The 16,612-nt window shown below is 36.1% G+C and overlaps 1 protein-coding gene across 1 annotated transcript; it reads left to right on the forward strand.

Moving 5' to 3' along the window:
- Positions 1 to 24: 24 nt before the first annotated feature.
- ube2na (ubiquitin-conjugating enzyme E2Na) lies at positions 25 to 15,077 on the forward strand. The gene is given in 4 exon segments (NM_213486.1): positions 25 to 160; positions 5,811 to 6,057; positions 9,185 to 9,325; positions 13,807 to 15,077. Coding segments are annotated over 4 exon segments (465 nt in total). The 5' UTR covers positions 25 to 130; the 3' UTR covers positions 13,854 to 15,077.
- The last annotated feature ends 1,535 nt before the right edge of the window (positions 15,078 to 16,612 follow it).

Below are 16,612 nucleotides of genomic sequence, written 5' to 3' on the forward strand. Positions count from 1 at the left end.
GCGTACGTTTCCGCGTGCGTCTGGACGCACCGCGCCGGAAGGCGTGTGTCTGTGCACTGCGTCTCCGCCGTCAATGCAAACGAAGTAAGAGGCACCGTGAGTCAAAGCTAAAATCCGCATTCAAGACAAGATGGCAGGGTTGCCCCGCAGGATCATTAAGGTAACCGTGAAGTGAGACACACTGCACCTTTTCAGTCTTTCGTTTTTAACCATAATACTACTAAATCCTCTTCTATATATGAAAAGATCCGCCAAAGAGAAGCGACAGCTGGCTTAGCGTTTGGCACTCTGTTTGTTAGCCACTTCCGTTTCGGTACATTCATCGTATCCCGAATATGGGTGGGTTAAAAATACATCCACCGCTGTGAAAGATGGCGGTGGGCCTCTGTCTTATTCATTATTCATTAATAATTTGCACAACTAATCAAAATGATGGAGAAGTGAGAGTCGTTCCTGCAATGGAAGTGTACATGAAGCGGTGCGCTCGCGGTCATTCATTGCTGGAGCTCGAGCTGTTTGGGAGCTCTCGAGCTAACCCCTCCAGACGGCTAGCTAGGCTTACAAACTTGGACAAATTATCTAGTTTAAACAACTGCACAATTAGGTTTCATACATATGGGGTAATTTATCTATTTTCCCGAGTGCACGATGATTATTAGACCATTTACGACGCGATTATGAGCAAAATAATTCGGCTAGCTCGCTTCCTGTAGGCTAGGGAAGCAGTTGCGGCGCTAAATAAGCTAATGACTGCAGGCCCAAGACTGAAGAAATGTCATATAAAATAGAGGATTATGTTATCAAGACGTTTATTAAATAAACGCTCGTCCTTAATGAGAGATGTTGTTTATTCCCAATGAGAGATTAATAATTTGCAACGCCGAAATAAAGAGACAATTTACACATTAGATTTACCATGGATTTGTAAAGCTCTAAGTTAATGACGATGTTTTTGTGTCTTATTTTAATCACTTGTTTAACTATCATTTTTAATACAAACACCATGGTTAAACTATTGTAGGTTAACAAAATGTTGTTTGTATTTGCATTCAAATTTAGAGAGAATGAAAGTAACAATCTTCATACACTTTCACAATGCTGTGACAAATGCTGTGCACATGACTGGAGCTGTCAGCATTTAGCATTTATAGTCTCCCTTTCTGGTCAACAGAAAAATATCAAATATTTTGTAACAACGTAAGGAAGCACACATAATGGTAGAGTTTTCATTACAACAACATGGATTCACACTTTGCAATTAAAGCAAAACTGCATTTGTATATTGTAGTACAGTTCTTTTGAATATATAGACAGAAAGTCGTCTAAACTTCGCTTAGTCTACTTACAAATTTGACTGAAATATGAATGCAACATTGACAAAAATGACAACTCATTTTTCTTTATTTTTTAACCTCTCAGTGTAAAGATTAATGACTGTTGAAATGACAATCATCTTGCTGATAAAATCAAAACTATCAATATATGTTTCTGCATAATTCAGGTTTAAATTGCATGTTTGCTTCACCCACTTCTACATAAGCAATTTTCAGGCAAGAGGGAGGAAACCGTTTGATTAATTTCAGAAATATACATTTCGTCAGACTGCCGTTTCAGTGGGTTTTCATGTGAATAGGTTGGTTGTGAAATGAATCGATGTGAGTAGGAGGGCTGGGAACGCATCTTTGATGGCCTTTTTCTCATGCATGAGACCATGACATGAGCCCCTCTCTTGTCTGTGTTTGCTCTGCATGGTTTTGTCTGTGGGTTTTTAGAAACGTGAGGAATTTCATACTGAGGTCAATGTATTTGTATAAGTTAACTGGAAAAAAAATGGCAAAGGCTTCTGTGTCTAATGTAAACATTATTGGTGGGACATTTCAGTCAAAAACAAAAACCTCTAATTTTATTGTTCCGAACTTGTATGAGCTTTTTATTTCTGTGAATCATAAAAGATATTTTGAAGAATGTTAGTAACCACATTTTTTGTACTCATTTCTCATCATCGTCTGTTCATTGATATAAAAGTCATACAAGTTTAGACCCAGATGAAAGTGTGTAGATGATATACAATTTTTGGAGGGAAATGTATGTCTCTCTTTTTTTTTTGTATATTCAAATAATAATGTAATAGTTGTGATAATATACAAGTGTGATTCAGGACCACATAGCGTTAACACTGGGATCTTATTACCTTCTCAGGCATTATTTAGCAAGAATTATTGTACATTATACTAACAGTAAAGTATTATATATCACTGTTCAGAGTTTGGGGTTCTATATTTAAAAAAATAAGGTTTATTCAGCAGTAATGCCTAATAAGTTAGTAAAAAATATTAGCAAAAATTATGTCATGGCGATATATTTTTTAAATCATCAATGACTGTATATTTTTGAAAATAATAAATGATTCTCGAGCATCAAATCAGCATTGTTATGCAAATTTTTGAAAGATCATGGGACACTGACCTAAGGCTGGGCGATTAATCAAAGTAATCGAAATTGACATTCAGAATGTATAATCGATTACATTTTTCCAGGTATTTTTTTTTTGGTGGAGTCCCATGACCCAACTCTGTTAAGGATTTTTTATACTTATTTTGTTATGATTTGCTTATTATATTATTCTGAAAGTATACTTCTGCCAAGCGCATGTGTACAGGCCAGCGCAGCTTTCGCATGCCCGCACACTTCTCAAAAAAACGTTACTATGCGTCACAATGACGAAATAACACAAGCTTTGTGATTGGTCGTTTGGTAGTGGTGACAAGGGTGGGTGTTGCAAAGAGCCATGTTTTAGGCAATGTGTGTTTTAATTTCAGTTTTTCAGCGTTGATGTTCAATTAATAATCATAGATAGTGTAGGTTTCTATCAATTACATGTTATCCTTTATATTATTATGTAATATGTGACCATATTTGCTGTACAAAACCTATTAGTGAACTATGAACTCAAAAAACATAAAATAATAATAAAAAAATCATTTGTTTAATTGTAATCAAGTTAAAATGTTCAATTAATGGAGATTTTGATTTTAGGCCAAATTGCCCAGCCCTACTCTGACTAAAGTAACTGTTATTAATACAACGAAATAAAAATATTTTACAGTAGAAGTGTTCATCATTATTATATTGATTTATTTATTTTTGCCAATGCCAACCCCTCTTAGGATTATAAAATTATTCAGTGTTAGAATGTTTTACCATCTTATCATCATTTTATGGCAAAACAATCCCCATCCCTTGAACGAGGTTACAGAACAGGCATGGTAGCTTTTGGGGATGGGTTTGTGACACTGAGATTGTGATATCCTGTTTTTGGCTCGAGCTCTTGCTCAAATACCAAGCAGACAATTTTTTAGATGTCGTTTTCAGCAATGTGCAGCAGTTCTCCAGACTCAAGCATTCCTCAGGTGATATCAGATTCTCATTAGTCAGATGGGTGTGTGTTTCCAAAGGGCTTTAAGGTTCAGCCTTGTCTGAGTTGTACGCAGTGTGTGTGTCTGTCTGGATTGGACTGTAACGGCAGTCAGTTTAACCCTCAGAGTCTTGGTTTAAGATGAAACACTGATTATTTATGAGTAATGTGCACCGTTAAGGTCTAATGTCATACTGAATGTTATTAAGTGATGCAAGATACAGGGCATCATAAAATCTAAGAATGTAATAAAAACAATTAAACTGTGCCTATTATTGAAGTCATAAGACTTTTTTTTCTGATGTCATGCAAAGAAATTTACTCAACATTTATAGTGAATAACCAGCAATGTTTGTGGTGATGTAAGGCCATTCTCTGTTCCACTGAAGGTTAACTTTAGTACTGTTTTATCTGTAAATATTGTAGCTATTACATTGGTAGCTAAATTTTGGCAAAACATATGAATGGGAAAAGTGTTCAGCGTGTTGGTTTCACTCTCCCTGCTGCTAAAAGTCACTAGCTGCGTCCCAAATGGCACACTATACACTATGCACTCATGCACTATGTACTTATGCACTTACACACTCAACAGGAAAGTATATGTATGTAGTGTTGTCCCAAATGGCACACTAATGTTTTTTTACTAAGCGGAAATTCAAACCGTTTCCCTGATGACGTTTGACGGTCGCCAAATCAGTGAAATAAACGACTGACTTATCAAGTAATACCTGCCGTGAGTATTGCCGCATTTACCATCCGGAGGCGCTATAATCACTCTCGTAGGAGAATTTTGCTTTCACCATCCAAAATAAATAAAGTTATTCAACATGTGCGTCCGATCGCTCCGCCCCTTCCGCTACGTAAGCAAACCTGCGGTCGTTGAGTGCGTGAAGTGTCCATCATTACACACTTCATTTTAGCGGCTGAATGAGTGCATCATCCGGGTAATTAAAGTGCACTTATTATTTTGAGAGTTTTCAATGTGAACACACTACTTACACTATTTATACTACAAAATGGCGTAAAATAGTGCATAAGTATGCGATTTGGGACGCAGCTATTGTGTGTTGCATAAAGCATTTTTGAGAAAGCTATGCATTATATAACCCGTTTGTTTTAATGGTTTGAGCTCACAAGGGAATTTGTTGCTGCTTTAAGCAAAACGCAAGAGGAGCGGAGTGCAGTAAACTAGCTTGTGTACCTGCAGTGACCAAGTTCAAAATAGCTCAATATTCCGCTTTTAACCCAAATACTTATGCATAAACCAAACATGCTCATCAGAAAAGTACACTCAAATATTATACCGACTGGACATTTTCATGTAGTATAATTGTTCTTGCAGCTTACAATATTGTTACTGTGTTGTCATATAACAACACTGTAAAATGAAGCCTCTTGACTTGTTTACTAAATAATTAAAAACCAAAAAGTGGTTATTTTATTGACTTGTGTTTTTTTTTTTAAATCAGTGTAATTCAAGATATTGAGGTACTTTAAAATGTCTAACATATTCATTATTATTATTGGTTTTAAATATATTTACAAGTTGCTATTTTATTCCTGATGGCAAGATTAATTTACAAATCTCTATTTATTACAAGTCAGTATAATTATTAGCCAGTACAATATATTACAAGAAGTATTGATCCTTTAGAAATTATTTTAATATGCTAATGCTATGTTTATATTCATTCTTTTTGTCATACAAATATCTCTTTACAAAATCCTGAACAATGTACATCATGAACGTTTTTTTTTTATTGTACTCATGCAAGCCATTATACTAAATATGCAGTCTTTATGAACATGATGCCACTGTTTTCACAAATTATGGTTTTCATCATAGAGACAATACCAGGATAGTCATCAAAGAACAGTTATTAAAGACGTCATCAGTAACATGTTTCCAAAACATTGCATTTCCATGCACCTTAAGCACTGTTGTCTTGTAAATGACACAGAATTATGAGCAGTCAGTTAATTTGAATAGTTAGTTCTTGGTGCATGACAATTGCGTATGTTTTCAGAGCGAGGTGATACAATTTATCATAAACACAGAACTTCTGTCAGTCTGAGCATTACATGCTGGCTCCTTGCTGCTTTGTTTACTTCTATGTACTTTACCAGCTAGCTGCTGGTGCTTTGGCTAAGTGCTAACTAGCATGCTGTGTGTATAGATGCTTCATGTTATAGCATAACTGCCTCGGTTTTTACAATTTATCATAAACCCAAAACTGTTTTTGCTCTGGGCGTTACATGGTGACTCTTTTTGCTGGTTTGTTTACTTGTACTCCACCAGCTAGCTGCTGGTGCTTTGGCTAATTACTATCATGCTATGTGTGTAGAGATGCTTCATGTTCCAGCATAATTGCTTCTGTTTTCCATGTGTGAATAGGAAACACAGCGTTTGTTGGCAGAGCCGGTGCCGGGTATAAAGGCAGAGCCAGATGAGGGCAACGCTCGCTACTTCCATGTGGTCATCGCCGGACCTCAAGACTCTCCCTTTGAGGGAGGAACTTTTAAACTTGAACTCTTTCTTCCTGAAGAATATCCCATGGCAGCTCCGAAAGTACGCTTCATGACCAAAATATATCACCCCAATGTAGACAAGCTGGGAAGAATATGTCTAGATATTTTGAAAGGTAAGAGACAAACTAAAACATGTTCTTTGTGGGGTTTTTTCTCCATTATGGTCTTTGATTCAGTTATTATTGAGGCATCATTATTGAGATCATGAGGCATTGACTAGATGTGATTTTTGTCATGAGGTTTTCAGTGTGATGCTGAACATCTTATAGATGATGTTTGACATCTTTATTCATTGCTTATTCAGAAATGACAAAAGAAGGGTCTAATGTTTTTATTGTAAGGGTGTCACGATCCTCCAAGTCCTCGATTCGATTACATTTTCGATTCTGAAGGCACGATTCGATTCGATATTTGATTATGAATAATTAATTAATTAATGACCAATTAATTATTTGTAGCCTACTGTTTAAACTACCTGAACTGGATGGTCTTTGTTTTACCCATAAACAAATCATACAGTAAATGAATAAAGGCGAGATACACACATAATTACCACCTGTCAATCACCTTTTCTGCGGGACTCATGAATAGGCAGTGATCTGTGTCGTTATAATGGCGTCGGTAAAAAAGACGCACAACCAACAGGAACCAGCCAACAGTATCTGAGGTGTTCGCTAAAATGACTAAGTACAAGTGAGTGAAAGACTGAAGCAGTACTCTGACTGCCTGGACCTGCTGTCTCGAGCGCATGGCTGTGTGTGCGTCTGTGTCTGTGTGGTCACATGATGTGCATTTTCAGAGGTAGAGAAGAAGGAGGGCTGCTCAGAAATGCTACACGCCACTGTGGATGTCAAATTGTTGTCGTTCTAAAATGCCATTTAAAAACAAAGACAGTGTAAACAGGGCCTGAGTGTGTACTTTTCGCGAGCGGATTTGCAACGGGGGCGGGCGGAGGATTGCGATGCCGGTGTTGTCTATCGGACGAACCGTACGTAATACGTACATAGCAGAGCTTGCAAAACTGTGTTTTTTTTTGTCGACAACACGAACGTTGTCAACATAACTCACTGGAAATCCAAAATGCTTACACACCGGCGACTTCATTGAAAGAGGAGAGGGTTTAAGTTCTGTCGACGGGTCTCCTGCTTCTGCAGTTTAACAAGCACTTCAACAAGCCTGTTTTTTTCCCGCTTGGCAAACCAAGCTGACGTGACATGGGGCGTGGCAGCATCGACGATTCTATTTTTTGATTCGATAATCGAAATTGAGCATAAATTTAGATCGATTTCGATTAAAAATCGAAATCGTGACACACCTATTTTATTGTAAGCAAAAAATGACTATGGCACTCTTTCCCTGTTGTATACAGAAGATAAATCAAAATGTGTGGGTAATCTGTGTAACAATAAATTATAAATAAAAAGACATATTATTCATATTAAGAACAATTAATTCATGACAAATTTAAAGGCTATTTATAAATGTCTAAACCACAGGTGTCAAATCCAGTTCTCGGAGTGCTGCAGCTCTGCACTCAAAAGTTTAGTTCCAACCCTGCTTCAACACATTTAAGCCATGGTCACACTGCACTTTTCACCCCATAGACTTCCATTCATATGCGTGCGACTGCGGCAGACCAGAAATGCAATTTGAAAGTTGCATTTGAAAGTTCACGCTTGAACTCTGACCGGGGAAATCGCATCATTTGATTGCATGAGACCAATAAAAGATTAAAATGTGACCTCTCTGTACAGAAATTTAAAATATGGAGCAATTGCTTGATTTATCAATTTGTTTTTATCCCACCCCTTTTCACAGCGCTGACCAAATTTTGCAAACAACATCAAGTGTGACCGTGCCTTTACCTGTAGGTTTCAAACAAGCCTGAAGCACTCAATTACTTTGATCAGGCATTTTTAATTAGGGTTAAAGCTAAACTCCTGGCCCTCCAGGAACTGGGTTTGACACCTGTGCACTAGATGTTTAGACATTAAAAATATAATGAAATTATATAATGAAATTTAGGAATGATCACTTGACTTGACCCCGGGGATCGGTTTTATTTTCACTGCGGTGTGTTGTTTATGCTTCACGCGCGGCTCTCAAACAATCACTATGTGCCACAAATTGAATGTTATTTACAACTTTATTACCTGTTATTCACAGCCTATGCAGGTTCTGTTCACTAAAGTAGACGCACGCGCGTCCACCCTCTCTGTGGTAACCACTCAGCAGCTCGGGTCACGTGTGATTTCCTGGCCGCGAATACATTATTACATGAAGACAGAAATGACATTTTTTAGGTAAATTGTACTTCATAAATACAGTATGTGACTCAACATCCTTTAGAGGTGTCCATGTCACTGAGCAATGTATATGAAACAATGAAAAGACTCGTGCAGCCGCGTTTTCTTCTCTCCTGAACTTGAAAATATGATTGGCAGAATCGTAGAAATGCTGGGTTAGGATTGTCTAGGAGGTTGAATCGAGATCTTTTTTCGATTAATTGTGCAGCTCTAATGGTCATAAATGCGCTATATAAATACACACATTACATTACACGTTTTATGTTTTTTATTAAACCCGATTAAGTTTGTTAATCTTTACACTTACATCTACAAAATTTTACATTACCATATTTTGCTGTACATGGTTAAGGAACATTCTTTCACACATTTTCACAATATTTACCTTCAGAAGTACCTTCATTCATTATATCTTCATATTTTGAGGTCTTTGGAATGGAGAGTCTGGTCTTTAAACCACCTAAGAGCATATGAAATCTTTTGGAAAATAATTAATAATTCCTTGTAATATGTTCTCCAACTCTTGGGAAAAAGAAATGAAAAGTTCAGTTAAATGAAAAATAAATGGATCTTGTCCTTAGAGTGATAAATGATTAAAAAAAAGAATTGTAATAATTTCTGCAAAAGACTCATTTATTTCTTGACCTCAGAGAAATGCTAGTCTTACCTATTACAAAGCTATATAAAGTCATAAAAGCTATTTAAAAAATATATACTATTAAATATTATTGCTCCCTTAGCTGACATACATACACTATAAAAAGATTTTCCATTTAATCTCTGGTAGGAGATCTCGCATTGCACTTTTGACCCCTCAGAGAATGATGTCGCTGGTCTGGTCGACAGTATAGGGCATGTATGGAAACCAGCAGCTCCTAATGCTCTTTCTGTTGTTTATCTCTGTCTCTCTCCCTGACATGATGATGTCACACAGATAAGTGGTCTCCAGCTCTGCAGATCCGCACAGTGCTGCTATCAATCCAGGCATTACTAAGCGCTCCCAACCCAGACGATCCTCTAGCAAACGATGTCGCAGAGCAGTGGAAGACTAATGAAGCTCAAGCCATAGAGACAGGTGAGTGGTGCTCAGATGCATTTAAAGGGCTAGTGCCTGTCTTTTAAAATTAAATTATATATATATATATATATATATATATATATATATATATATATATATATATATATATATATATATATATATATTGATTTATATATATATAAATAAATGAATATGATTTGCTCAACCTCATGTCATTCTACCTTTGAGTAGGGCTGTGCAATATGATTTTCATATACTATATAGTTTATTTCATAGTGTCATAAAATAAAATAATTGTTTAATGGCTCGTTTCCACTGACTGGTACAGTACGGTACGGTTCGGGTCAGTACGGGTCACCTTTATCAGGCTTGCGTTTCCACTACCAAGGGTACCCTTTTGGTGGGCGTGGTGTATGACAGTTTTAGTCGATGTTATTTTCGCTCGAGAAAATGTCTACAATAAAGCTGCACAGGTCGTACACATATCAAATGAAAAGCACTTCTATGAACAGGAGTTGTTTATAACTGCAGATCAATGACGGTGCGAAATAGCCTACTTTAACGTCTGTTATTATACAAAATAAATAAATAAATGAACATATATGAACACATACAGACGCTTACAGTCTCCGATATGTTACCAACTACAGAAGAACTACACAAAGCAGACATTTCGTCGTTAATTAGGTTCAAAACAACACAAAGTATAGCCTACAGTCAGAGTAAACCTCTCATCTGTGTCTGTAATCTTCAGCAGCACATGAAGCCTCTGTTAGAGAGTAATTCCATCATTCCCAGTTTATATTAGTCCAAAAGGTGATAATAAAGATTAAAACAAGGCAGTTTGTTCACGTTTGCTAAAGAAATAAAGTGCTCCTTGGCTTCGCCTTTTTTTCCGCTCCCCACTCTCGCGTTTGTTCTTTTCTTTCTGAATGTGTCGCTCTCGTTTGTCAGCTTCTCACAGGATCGGGTTTCCAAAAGCTTGTCAATAATCAAGTGCATGTTATTATCATCAGCTCAAGAAGTTTGTTATTTTAGATAGAGACGCGTGGTGAAAGCAAGGAAGAAAGCGAAACCACTCGGGCTTCAGACTGGCTCGTTAAAAACTACGCGGCACAAGGTGAATCCGCTCTTCTCCATGGCTTTGTGGCTGTTTATCATGACAACAGGGTTTGTTTGCAGGATCGACCATGGCTGCATATGTATATATAATTCCGCTGTAATCTCTCGCTGTGTATTTCAAACATGGCGGGTCCTTTGTTTACATTCTGGCTTGTTGCGTCTACGAATGTCGTATCTCTGTAAACCAATAGCGTTCAGCTGCGCGTGTAGCTCCACCTTTTGGGACCCTTTCTGCAGTCCTTTCGAAAGGGTCCCGAAAAAGTGGTAAGGTACGGTTTGGTTCGGTACGCCTTTTGACAGTGGAAACGGCCATAAAAGCGTACCAAACCAAACTGTACCGTACCGTACCGTACCACTCAGTGGAAATGGGCCATAAGCTAAGTTTCACAAACTAATTTCAAAAGGAGCACGTGATATGATTGATCACCACTCCTTTATTTTCAATTTCCAAAGAACGCCCCCCCCCCCCCCCCCCCCCCCAAAAAAAAAAAGAAAATATAGTTTTATTATTTTTTTTATAATAATTTTAATGCTTCAGTTTCCCCCAAAGTCTAAAGACATGCGCTATAGGTGAATTGGATGAACTAAATTGACTGTGGTGTATGAGTGCATGAATGAATGAGAGAGTATGTGGGTGTTTCCCAGTACTGGGGTGTAGCTGGAAGGGTTGTCGGTTCATTCTTCTGTGTTGAGCCCTGATAATTAAGGCACTAAGCCAGGGGTGTCAAGCTTAGTTCCTTGAGCGCCATAGCCCTGTACAGCCCTGTACTTTTTTTTTTTTTTTTTTAGAGAAGAGGGAAAAAAACAAAAAACAAAACAACAAAAAAAAAATAACAGAACAAAGTGGTTGTCGTAAGGGTTACAGAATCAAGTCATGATACTTTTGACATACATTATCACAAATTGTTCACAATGACATATTCAGACCATTTTTCCAGTCCAACCCTGCTTCAACACACTTACCTGTAGGTTTCAAACAAGCCATGGGGCTCAATTGGTTTGATCAGGTGAGTTTAATTAGGGCTGGAACTAAACTGTGCAGAGCTGCGGCCCTCCAGGAACTGAGTTTGACACAAATGGAGTTAGTCAAAGGAGAATTAATTAATGAATTTTTAATTATTTTAAAATGAATCCATTTTGAATCAGTTTTTTGAAGTTGAGGTCAATTATGCATTTGTGCAATTATGCATTTGTGCATACCCGTGTATGTACTTTAAAATGTCAAAAACAAATAACCCTTTAAATATGGTCAATATATATAAATTATTAATTGATTGAATTTACAGAAAGGGTACTACAGTTATCATTATATGCTATATACTATATCATTACAAGGATATTATATTGCCATGAGCTCTAAATCCGGCAATGTTTTGTAGTTGATATCACACATTGTTTGCATGTATAATAAAAGTAAATAGTTCAATTGTTGTGAATGGACGAGACATCGAAAATGTTGTTCCTTTTGCATAATGACAATAGTAATATGATATGAGGATGAGTAAATTATTTGATTTTGGTATGGTTTATACATTACTATAATGCCCTCTGTGCTTGGATTGTTACGTTTGTTAAAAATGCAGTAAAGGATGGATTTTAGGGATGCACCAGTAGGATTTGTTTGGACACTATTGGTTCTTGTAATTGTAACAGTAATTCAACTATTTTGTTCAGATTTTTAATAATTAGCAGATATAGTGGTGGACCTCTAATAGACTATCAGAAATAAACATATAAAACCGGTTACTGTGATGGTACCTTTTTAAAAGGTACACTTTATTACCTTAAACTTGCACATTGGTACTTTTAAAAGTACAATTTTGTACATTGATGTTGCAATTTTGTATTTTTAGTGTTTTTTAGCCCGTTTCCAGTGAGTGGTAGAGTATGGTATGGTTCACATTTATCTGGCTTGCGTTACCAATGGTGGGCATGGTGTACGATAGAATGTTTCAGTTGACGTCATTCTCGCTCGAGAAAATGTCAAAGTAAAGCTGGACTAGTCATTCACATATTATGAGAAGCTCGTTTCACAAAAAACAGATGCTTTATACACAAATACTTGTGTATAAATGTACATTACTAACCTTTATATGTACATGATTACTACTGCAGATAAATGAACCAAATGGCCTACTGTAACGTCTGCAATTATATGAAATAAATGCAACATATATGAACACATACAACCCCTTACAGTCTCTGATATGTTACCCATTAAAGAAAACTACACACAGCATACATTTAGTCCTTATTTGGGTTCAAAAACATGCAACATATAGCCCACAGTAACATGTGTAACTTCGCCAGCACATGTAAGCTCTTGTTAGACAGTAATTCCGTCATTCTGAGTTCATAATAGTCCAAAAGGGTTGATAATAGTTAAACAAGGCAGTTTGTTCATCTTTTAGGTTGCTAAAAAAACATTTGATCTCTTTTTTTAGGCTTCTTTTTTTTGTTCACGCTTCACTCTCACGTTTGTCAGTCTCTGAAAGGATCAGTCATCAGAAACGCTTCGATAATCACATGCACATTATTAATATGAGCTCAAGAAGTTTGTTATTTCAAATATAGACACGCAGACGAGCTCTCTCAAGAAAGTGAAATCGCTCGCACTTTTAGACGGCCTTGTAAACCAATATGGAACACAATGTAGATTCTGCTCTTCTTGGCTTTGTGGCTGTTCATCAAGATGATGACAAGGTTTATTTAAGCTCGAGTCGACCATGGCTCGTTATTATATGTATAAATATATCATTACGATGTAATGTCTCGGCTGTGTATCTGAAAATGGTGGTTCCTTTGTTTTCATTCTCCTTCGTGTATATTCGCTGGTGACACACCTCTGTAAACCAATAGCATTCAGCTGCGCATCTAGCTCCGTCTTTTGGTACCTTTTTGTCGTGCTAGGTACCCTTTCAAAAGGGTACCCAAAAAGTGGAATGGTATGGTTCGCTTTTAGGTACCTTTTGACTGTGGAAACGGCCATAAAAGCAGAACGTACCACTCAGTGGAAATGGGCCATAAGGTACTATGAAGTACACATTTGTACTTTTTTGGTAATAAAATGCACCTTTGTACATATGTGGCCCTGTAAGGTGCAGAAGTGTGTTTTTTGAAAACATACCACACCACTGACATGTTTTGACCTTGATTTCTGAAAGTGTAGTTATCGCTATATGTTTTTGACTGTTTGTTCTATATTAACTGACATAAAATGGTCCTTATCTTGTGTAGATACCATGGAAGTGCACTGCTACTCCTAATTGCTTTTTACACCGTCATGATGATGTGCACAAAATGTAGATGCCATATATAATATATCTGCATGGATTTAAATGAATGATTAAAATATTAAAATGCATATTAACTCTGCATTTGTTTGTCTTTTTCAGCCCGAACATGGACCAGGCTTTATGCCGGGAACAATATTGAAGTCTAGAAATGGGGGGAATGAAAAGAGAGAGAGAGAAAAAAGGAAGTCAAGAGTGAACACAACTCCATGTTCTGCCAAGACCTAATCATTTTCATGTAAAGGACACAGTCTTAGGAAACAAACAAGCAAAATATGATAAACTGTAAGGAATATATTAACACAAGTAAAAAAAAAGAAAACTTCAGACAATTTGTAATTTAAATGCACATTAGTACAACAAAAAACAAGCGTCTTTGTCCTGATTCACTGCTGTTCAGATGCATGGGCGGATGATCTACTCATACGGCATTCTTTTACCATGGTTGGGGAGGGAGCCGCAGACTTCTGCTATTAAGCGTGCATTAAAACTGACCGTCATTTTTCTGTCCCATAGTTATTTTCTGGGGGGAGGGCTGGGGTAACCTTTTTTTTATATTTCTTTTAACCTTTTTCTTGTCATTGCTCTTTATTATTAAGGAGCTGCAGACTTAGCCCCTGCTTAGAGCACCCTTTCTGTCAGACATCAGACTTACCCTCGTAGAAAACATAGCAGAGAGCTCACTAAAATGGAAAAGAAATCCAACATTTAAACCACATGCAAACAGTAGTTTCACCTGGGAAATGGTTCAACTGGAAAGTCTTTCCACCATCACGGTAACCGTTAAAAGATGTAAACCCTAACCTAGAACTTGATTTATATTTGAACTATGGATGGGCAAAGTAGAGCTAGAGAGAGAAGGGAGATGTTGCGTAATATTTCTTTTAGTATAACAATTCTGTCATCGTATCCGGTTTTAGTGTTTTGTTTTTATCTATCTTGCCATGGCTGTTCTAATTGCACTCTTGAAACTCCATCATTGCGTGCTTTTTTTCTTTTTCTTTTCTTTTTTCTCGTGTCCAGCACAGTCCACTGCATTTAGATTCATTTGTCTGTTTCTTCCCTTAAGCATTTATTTCCTTGCGCCAAGGTAGCTGGGGCGGGGGGCTGAAGACGAATGATGGATAGTGAGATTTTTAGTAAAGGGATTGAGGGGTGGGAATGTTTGCGGAAACATTGTAAAAGATCAATAAAGGCTTTGTCTCAATTTCCACGATTGGTCTTTGGTTAAAACGTCAAGTCTGTAAATTCCCGCTTTCTATAGAAAGGGGAAAAAAAAATAAAACAAATTCTGCTTTTTAAAAATGTGATGACAAAAGTCCACACACATATTTCTGTTCTTTCTGTAAATAAAAATCTGTTGATTAATAATACACATTCATGGTGGTGGTTTTATTACATTTCCAAGAAAGACTTGAGGTTAACTACTCTTTTGTTTTCCCTAGTCTACCGTTCTCATGTGTTTCATAAGCTGGAAAAAGTTAGTCACAGCGTATTGCTTATCTATACTCCAAATAACCTGGAATGAACAGGTACAGGTCTAATTTACCTAAAGAGCAGCTCATAAAGGTCTGAAGATTTCTATTGTGCCTATAGGTAATGTCAGCACTACTGAATGTTTAATAGTATTAACAAAGTGTAAGTCAGTGTTTCCAATAACTCTTCTTCTTATTACCTGCTTTCCATGAATCAGTCCTCTTCAGTGAACCGATTCTTTCACTCAACTGGTTTTAAAGAACTTCTCAGCAAAGTATAATCTCTTTTATAGCCTAAATGTTTTAATTACTTTGTATTGGAGTAAAATGCATTCATTTGATCATAGTTTAATCATAATTTGAGTCGCATTACATATGTTATTATATAATTGTATCTTCAATTAACTCTTGGTTTAATTATTTGAAATCGTCAGAAACCACTCTGTCATACATTTTATCAGTTCAGTTTTGAAAAGATCCCAGACGATTGGTTCTTGAAAGAATCGTGTACCAGTGGTTAACACTTTACAGTGTGTCGCGGGGTCTTAAATATTGTTTTTGAAATTTAAGACATTTTTAGATTTTAAGGCCTTAAATTCACTGAAATATTGTCTTGTAGATCTTAAATCCTTTTAAACAGGTTTTAATTTACTTTTATTTATGTAATGCGACCCAATGATCCAACACACATCCAATAACAACAATACTTTTCAATAAAACTTAAATCAAAACTCTATTTATAACTAATATTTTATTTATTGTTTATTTGACATGGACATCACAAATGCATTAACAAACCAAATGCATTTGTTTAAGTGTTTTAGCAGACTTGCTAAACACCTGTCCAAGGCTTGATATAAAATGAAAGTCAAAACAATACACATACACATTAAAATTCTTTACCTAAATTGCCTTATAGCAATTTTAAGTTGAAAACAAATTGCATTTGTACAACTAGGGTATGCTTGATTTAACACATTATTCAAAATTTGTGACCAAAACATTCCTAATTAGAATTTGCTTCTTGATATGGCAAGTAAATATTTTATTTTCTGCTGGGCCATTAAGAAAATCCTTAGCATTTAACCCTATATATATGTATATATATGTATGTATGTGTATGTATGTATGTGTATATATATGTATACATATATACAAATATATACACATACATACATACACACATATATATATATATATATATATATATATATATATATATATATATATATATATATATATATATATATATATATATATATATATATAGGGTTAAATGCTAAGGATTTTCTTAATGGCCCAAATTTTATTCTTGATGGTCTTAAAAGTTTTTTTTTTTTTTTTTTATTTGACATGGTGTAACCTGCAACCCTGCCTTAATTTTTTATGTTGGTATCAAAACTTTCAAAAATTAATCTTGAAAAGAATTTCAA

Source organism: Danio rerio, chromosome 18, assembly GCF_049306965.1.
Source record: "Danio rerio strain Tuebingen ecotype United States chromosome 18, GRCz12tu, whole genome shotgun sequence".
NCBI classification, from domain to species: Eukaryota; Metazoa; Chordata; class Actinopteri; order Cypriniformes; family Danionidae; genus Danio; species Danio rerio.